The 8,502-nt window shown below is 40.0% G+C and overlaps 1 protein-coding gene across 1 annotated transcript; it reads left to right on the top strand.

The window, feature by feature from the left end:
- Positions 1-1,768: 1,768 nt before the first annotated feature.
- On the top strand, positions 1,769-7,516 carry LOC103780404 (leucine-rich repeat and fibronectin type-III domain-containing protein 2-like; the record flags this gene model as incomplete). Its single annotated transcript, XM_008948075.1, has 3 exons — positions 1,769-1,794; positions 3,160-3,207; positions 6,598-7,516. Coding segments are annotated over 3 exons (993 nt in total), but the record flags the coding sequence as incomplete, so codon positions are not given.
- Between the last annotated feature and the right edge of the window lie 986 nt (positions 7,517-8,502).

Below are 8,502 nucleotides of genomic sequence, written 5' to 3' on the forward strand. Positions count from 1 at the left end.
TAGCTTGCTTAATTTTTAATAACATTTTAGACTCCACCTTCATTCACTGACTGCAGAAACGGGGGTTTTCTTGTGTAAAAATGCAGCATATCAGTATACACTATAAAACTTTCAAGGAAATTACAAAAGTTGGCTGCAGAGAGGAACGCCAAGTGTGCAGTTCAAATTTGTCAATTACTTGCTCTTACTCCCAGGCAATACATCACATGTGACATTTTCACTTCCATTTAGATCTTTCTAGTCTCCCTTTGATCTTTTTTTGCCCTTTTCCTCAGCCTTCTTAATATCTGTCCACTATCTGAACTTGATTCACTTTACTGCCTTTCTAATTGTCTTGGTTTTGCTGGAACATCTTCACCTGTGGTTGATTGTACTCAACCATATACTGAGATGGTTTTGTGATCTTGATTCCCATTCAGTGGCCACCTGGACTTCTTCCATCATTTTGATGGTGGCCACATGCCTGATAGTGCCCTGTCAATGGTTTCTTTGAACCTGTTTGTCTTTCTATCATTTTCTGCTGCTCCAACACTGCCAAAGCCACCAGTGTTCAGTAACCTCTTTTCTTGCATTGTCTCTCACTTTGTCCTTCTCTTCCTTCATCTTCCCTTACCTGTCCTCAATGAAATAACACCTTATGACTGCCTCTGTCTGATAGCTGGAAAGATCCCTGTGCCATTGAGCTACATCTACTAGGCTGTAAAGGATACTTTATGAGGTCCTTCTTCAGGCAATGAACTCCACCCTCTGAGTACTCAGTCCTTCTGGTCAGATTCCAGTGTTAAACTTTTCTGGATCAATTCCTAGCACTGAAAGCAATCAGCAGAATATTTTGCATTTGTGTGAATTCAACTTTGTGTAAGAGGAAGTTTGAGAATACGAATAATGGGGTGAGATTGATATTTTCACACTAAAGCATTATTATGCAGGAAAGTGCTAACTAGCTGGACTATGGTTTTACAGAACACTATTGCACTCTGGCACCCCTCTTTCTTTTCCCTCCTTCATTGCAATCTATAGTGCATAGTGACAGTGTTTATTACTGCTGCTTAGCAGTTCCTTCATGGGCAATGGCTGTACTGTTAAATGAATAAGGGCTCAGAAGCATTCCCATGCCCCAGAACTCCACCATCTATATTCTTAATGCTCGGTACAGTTCCTCACATGTTTTTCCCAGCGTGGTTCAGGAGTTAATATTCCAAGGGTTATTTTTGAAATACAGATTTGTGAAGTCATGAAGTCAATCTGGAAGAAAAGAGCATTTACCAGAAGAGATATGAACTATTTCTTGTGAGTTGTCTGCCCTGGAACTTGACGGGTAAACACAGACACAGGGAGAGTATGGGTTAAGCACAGAGAATTCACACCCAAACAATTAGGCCTGTTTTTATTTTAGTGGGCTTTTGTTTTTCCTCCACAACAAGTATTTACTAAATTAGCATGACTTTCCATTTTAAACTCCTAGTATCCAATTCAAAAGGAGAATTTGTATTGCTGTGTTGTTAGTATGTAGCCCTTGATAATACAAAAAAGGGACCATGAGAAAAGCAATATAGTCTAGCAGGTTATTTTAAAACTGAGTTTTGGGAGTTGAAAGTGCCTTCCCAAAGGAATTGCCATGACAGCTCCCTGCAAGTTTTGTGATTAAAGCAGTTTCAGGCTAAAACTAGATGTTATCATATCCCTCTATGGATGGAGAAAAGGAACAGAATTGCCTAGCCAATTACCCTAATCTGCCTTTTCTCTAATTTGTCTGTTTTGCATAACCACAGTATTAACCAGCAGTTCACTCCTGCTAATCCCCAGTGCTACAAAGAAGAAAAGAACCCATTTGTATATTACAGTGTAATCATAATATCTACTAATTTCCTTCCATACACTACAGGCCTCTTTTGAAAGGAGATTGCTGGCATTATCCCCATTTTATAAATGAGAAGACTTACAGTACAGCAAAATGATTTCTTGGGAACTGAGAGCTACTGATAAAGTAGAGCCTGATATCAGTGTAACTGATAAAGAATAAAACTCATGTCTCCTAAATTCTCATCACAGTTCATTCCCTGCAAGCTTCAGTGCTCACTTGCATCTGGGATTATGAGTGAAGTCTGCAGCAAACCTTTTTCTCCTGCATTTCTAAGTAATTCATTTTCTAATTTTCTTAATATCACCACACACTGAAGTGAGTAATTACAAAATTGCTTATTTCCATATGTCGTGTCTACAAGGACACACAAGGTGGTGGCAGAAAATAAGGTTGACTTCAAAGAAGGGTGCTATGACTAGCCATTTTTTTTTTTAACATAAAAAAAAAAGGGTCTCATGGTCTCATTTTGGTGCTTTCACAAAATGAGGCATAAATCTCCACATACTGAAGGGAACGTATTGTTTGCAAAAGCCCTGCAAACTTTCCTCTCGGCTTCATAGCTCTTTATCACACACAAACTCTCATAGGTGCATCAGTCTATTGCTGTTCAATTTCAGGTGCTTATGCCATGCCCCAGTGCTGGTCATCTGTCTCCTCCTCTTCCAGGAAGTGATGGTATTATGCCAAAGGTTGAAAGAAGAGGGATTCTTTTTTTTTTTTTGTAGAAGGTCAACTGTAAGACCCCTGTGCTCATTTCATTCCTTAGAGGCAAGATTTTCAGTGGGATAATGTTCTTATATGAATAGTTCTCCTTGGAGTATTTTGACCTTTACATAGGATTCAGAAACTAGATTAAAAATCAGGTAACAAAATCCTGGTACCAATGTGAAGGAGATTTGCCTGCTCCTCCTACCCCAAGGAAAATAAACCAAAGGAGAAAGGCAGAAATATTGTGTCTTATGTGTCTGGACAATGAAATTTCTGTAAGGAGACTTTCAAATCTCTTGTTGTTCTAGCTAGGACTACAGTTACACTTACGCTATTAAAACATTTGAATGTTTGTTTGCTTTCCCAGTCCTTCCTGGTTTTGAGCTCCTTAAACTGTACACATTAAAACCTGTCATAACCTATTACTAGTTTAAAAATAAGCAAGAGTTTTGCTAGTTGATGTCCTCTTGCAGTTAATCACCTGTTACTCTTTTTTTTCCCCTAAAGAAAGGGTAGTATCAAGTTTAAATCTCTATTTCTCTTCTGTGATAAGAATCATCTCTGCAACATCACACAGCCCTGAAGAGAAGGTGGACAGTATCAGGCTCCTTACCTCAAGATACTGCTGCAATTAAGTATGTTTGCTATCTGAGGGTTTAGAAGTGAGCACTAGGACCTTCTGAGTTTCAAAATCTGACAATTTTCAAAAGCTGTTTTTGATCTTCAGTGAACTAAGCTATAGATTCTTGGTACCTGAAACCAGCTTTCTGTGTTTAGCTCATGAGTTGACAGACTAAAGCCTTGCAGAATCTCTGCCCAGACACAGCTTTAATGACCCCTTTAAGGTCTATGGCAGCTCCTGTTTATTGAGGTAATTATTATCAGTAGGACACAGTGGCCCATGATTAATTGTGCTAGACATACAGAACAGCCATGAAGAGACTCCCCCTGTTCAGCAGTAAAGCAAAGACTGAAGGGGCATCTTGTGGCTACCTGGATTGTTGGGGACAATCAGAGAGTCATCAATATTCCAAAGTGAAAAATGTGTCTGCATTGATTTTAGGTGTGGGGAATGTTAAGAGATGTCATCCATCATAGCTGACTGGCAGTATGTTTGGGGAGAGTGGGTGGGCTAAAGCATGGAGGAATGTCAAAATACTCTTAAAATTCAGCAACTTCATGAAAACAAGATTGTCTTCACTGCAAGCTAAAAAACTGAGTCTAAGATCAATTACTTAACTTCTAGTATTCTTGAACTTGGTGCTTATTCCTATGCTCAGCTGTTATTTAACAATAACATTAATTTGAATATTTTACAAGAACTTTTGAAGTTTATTTATGGAAACATCCAAAATTCTTAATTTTTAGATGTATATGGAAAGTTGATTGCTTTTTCCAGAATTGGGATTGCAACTGTGAACTTTTGTAAAGCTATTATTAGACCAAATATTATCACAGCTGTATCTTCCAGGACTGATTGAGTTTAGAAATGACTCAGTTTCTTAAAAGGGCTAAGATGAGCTTTTATGGCAAATTTCAATACAGTTAACCTGGGCAAGATTTAGAACTGGTTATGGCCTCACTGCTGTATATTTAAAAATGGACTGGCTTTACCTTTTGTGCCACTGTCACTATCTTACCATCCCTGAAATATTCCAGGCAGTTGCATTTCCTTGGAAGCTTGTGTGTAATCATATTGAAGAATGCAAGTTGTAAATGATTGAAGCTATCAGTGTTCATTCTATATATATTGGCACAGTGTGTTAGACTGTATTTCTGTGAGTGCAAGAAATGTGTAAAGCTATATATTGTGTAAACTCAGTTGTTTATTGTTTACTTGGAGAGAATATAGAGGTCTCTGTGTGTTTCATCAGTGCAGAACAAAAGGAACCACTACAACAGATGCTGATATAGCTCTGTTTCTTCAGAGTTATGATCTGAGACCCAGTTTATAGAGCTGACTATTCTTTCTGCTAACAGTGCTCCTTGTTTGTGATGAGGTTTCACAGTGAAATAATTTCTGAATTACTTACTGCAGCATTTTTTAAGCCTGTAGCTGGGAGTGATGGTACAAAGTAGAGTATAGCACTAGGTGATACCAAGAGAGATATGAAGCAACTGATGAAACTGTTCAAGAGTTTTAAGATCATACATTCAAAGATCAATAGTATTTGTTATCCCATATATCAACCTTGGTGTATCCCATATATCAGCCAGTGGTGTGTTCTCAGAGCCATAGGGAGAAGAGAACAATTAAAAACAACTTGAGACCAACCATTTTGACTATTAGAAAACATTTTAGCCACTGTATCTGGAGTTTTCCCAGGAGGGCTGCTTTATGACTTCTCAGCTTATTGTGAGTAACTTCTCTATACTCAGAACATCTCCATTAAGACGATAAATGTGCCAAAAATCTCAAATATAAGACCAAGTAAACGTGCCAGGTGATATTTATATTCCAGATGTCTCTCACTGATATTTTTTTTTCCTTACAGAATTTTTTGTGTGTTTGTTTGCTTTTTAAAAAGCAGCCACATCCTCGCCTGTGGCCAGAATAAAGGGTTGTGTAAGTGGTGTGAATGCATAAGTGCAAAGATGATCTGAAGCCCATCTTTGCAGCGCCTTGACATTGCTGCTTCTCTGTGCAGGTCCATTCCCTCCCATTGCACAGGAGGGCCTCTGCAGAGCTGCAATTTATGCTAGCTGTGATGGAGATTTGAGGCTGAGAAAGCCTGGCATTCCCCTGAGGAATATGACTTTTTCCTCTGGCCAGGCCTTACTGTTCCAATTACAGTCACACCAGCTTGTTGTGTGGTGTAAGTGCCTATAGGGCTCCCTTACTGCTGCTGCTAAAGTGCTGCAGCTCTAAGTCAGAATGGGCCAGTTTAAATTTCAGCTTTTTTCTTTCTTAAGCCTTTACATGGAAATAAAGAGAAACATGCATGGGGTATCTCTTTGGTTTTATTTGTGGCTACCCACCAGGCACCAAATCTGGGATTATCCACTGTATTCCATTCATGTGCTGCAATTTTTGCCAGTTTTAAGTGGGGGTAGACCATGTTTATTCCCATCTGATAATTTTGAATGCTAGTGATGCTCTAATATTGCATGATCTCAAATGACTGCTTAAGTTTTGTGGCAATATAAAATAATTTACATAAATGACCTAACTTGGAGCACAGCTTGGGCTATCTGGGTTTTAAAAATGGATTTTTTACTTAAGTAGAACTTTTTATTTTAAAAGAACCTTCTTGTTTCCATCCCTTCATCTTCCTACCTCTCCTCACACTTCCACAGCCCATACTGCCAATGCTAGATTTTTTATTTTTTTTTTTTTCCCACTGACACAGAGGAATGTGGTGGCAGGAAGAAATTTCTGGCAAAGAAGATGATAGTTGCATTTCTTGGAGATATTTTCCACAGTGGGGAGTAGGAGGATGGGGAAAGTAGGTAGGAGAGTGAAGAAAGAGAGATAAGTCATTGCCTGCCTTGCATTCTCAGGGAATAAGAAAACTAAATGCAGCCCCTTGTCTTCACAAGGTAAGCAACCTGCTGATGTTAGAGAGTGAATGTGCAGGCACCCATGAAGCAAGGTGACAGCTGCCAGGTGCTGACTCAGCAAAAGCCAGGGTCATTTGCACACTCTTTGTAGAGTGTTCGTTCTTTGTAGGCATATATTTTTATTGAGTTATTTCTTCAAGTTTGGGTGTATTTAAAGTTAGGACAGATGCAAGCGAGGAGCAAACAACCCCCAGACTAGAGGGTCTGCTTTTTCTTATTCCCTTTATTGCACATGGGAGAGATGGCCCTCAAGCTTGTGCATTATTGAATGCCCGTGTGTTGGACCCACAGGAGCTGAGAAGCTTGAATGCTTGTTTGAATTTTGTGGCTCTGACTCCACTCTGCCAGTACACAGAACAGTAAACACCACACTGTTCTTATATCTGTTCTACTCTCTTCTCCCTTAGTGTCAAGAGTAACCATTTTTTTTTCTTTTTTTTTTCTTTTTTTTTTTTCTTTTAAAGGATGATTCCAGCTACAAACAAAGCCTTTGTTGTAAACAACCTTGTTTCTGGAACAGGCTATGACCTCTGCGTCCTGGCAATGTGGGATGACACAGCCACGACCCTTACTGCCACCAATATTGTGGGATGCGCCCAGTTCTTCACCAAAGAAGACTACCCTCAGTGCCAGTCCATGCACAGTCAGTTCCTTGGTGGGACCATGATTCTGATCATCGGAGGCATCATTGTGGCAACTCTCTTGGTATTCATTGTCATCCTCATGGTCCGTTATAAGGTCTGCAACAATTCCCAGGGGAAGATGTCTAACGTCAGCAACGTCTACTCGCAGACAAATGGATCTCAACCAGTGCAGAATGGAGTCTTGCCCCAAGTCAACCCCAAAGTGGTGGTGAGAAATGAACTCATGGAGTTTAACTGTCAGTCTGTGCGGAGCAGCATCTCCTCTTCCTCCAGCTCCGCAAACAGCCGTGACTGTGATGGCTACAGCCTCCAAAGTGAACAGGGCACATTGTCCAGTAAGTGGAGGCCTCCCTCCAGGTCAAAACACAACATTGACCGGCTAATGGGAGCTTTTGCCTCCCTGGAACTGAAATGTCAGAAAAAGGAGGAGATGACAGACTCCAGAACTTCCACAGTGGCCCGCCACTCGGACAAAGAGCCACTACTGGGCCAGCCAGAGTCCAAATTTCGCAGCCTCCTCATGTTGCCTCTGGAGGGCAAAACTAAACGTAGCCATTCTTTTGACATGGGGGACTTCGCCACATCTCAGTGTTGCACCTACCCAAAAAAGATAACAAACATTTGGACAAAGAGGAGCCTCTCGGTGAATGGCATGCTTTTGCAGTATGATGACAATGACCTAACAGGGGCAAAAGGGACTTTTGGGAGCTCAGAGTGGGTAATGGAAAGCACAGTGTAAATACCAGTGTCTCCCCTCTCCTCTTCTCCTCTCGTGTTAAAAGCATGGTTTGCTGCAGGGCCATGTATTTGGAAAGAGAGGGGAGGATATGTTTTCAGTTGTACTGGCCAAAAAGATAGGTAAACAAGTAAGTAACAGGGATACTAAAAGAAAAAAGTCATGAAATGTGAATAGGCACGTATGGCGCCATTCTTGTCTGGCCCCAACTAAACCATGCGTGAATATTTCCAGGAATTTGCTAGTTGTATTTAGTATTACTTACCAAAAGTTACTCAGACTCTTGGTGAACCATCACACAAGATAAAACAAGGAGGACGAAAAGGGATTTTTGACAGCACAAATTTAATTTTACAGGATATTTGTTTCTTTTGTTTTATTTTTAAAGAGCAACTCTTCTTTTAACTGCAGAAATACAGTTCTGTGGATATAAGGGTGGTGCTAGAATATATCTGGTTGTCATTGCAGGTAACTTTCTCAAAAGTACAAGCAAGGCATCCACAGGGACAGATCAGAACAAATTGTTCAGCATAATCTCATGGTGTTAACTGTGACATGTGGGAAAACAATGCTAGCTGAGTGGGATTTTGATTTGGATTAATGGTTTCTGTTCTGTTTTGCCTTGTTACTGCTTTTGAGTTGTTTTTTTCCCCACAGTAGAAAGCGTGTTTCCATGCATTTTTCGGTTTTGTTTTCAGTCTCACCAAATCCCCCAAATGAAAAGGAGGATATGTACAAAGGTCCAATTTCTGATGTACTGCATAATGCGCCTCCAATGCCACCTCTTTGTGTCCTAGGGAAAAATTAAATCTAGGGGCTAATAAATTTTTTAAAACCCATTCTCTTTCTTCCATCTTCTTCATAGGCTCTGCTTGTCAATGCTCAAGGCAGATTGCAGCAGCTATTGATATCTGTAGGGGTGCTGCTATCAAAGACAGTAATCAAGATTTCCTATTAAAGGATATAGAAAGGGAAAACAAAATTAGCTT

The sequence above is a fragment of the Merops nubicus genome, unplaced genomic scaffold, assembly GCF_000691845.1.
Source record: "Merops nubicus isolate BGI_N331 unplaced genomic scaffold, ASM69184v1 scaffold7279, whole genome shotgun sequence".
Lineage (NCBI taxonomy): Eukaryota > Metazoa > Chordata > Aves > Coraciiformes > Meropidae > Merops > Merops nubicus.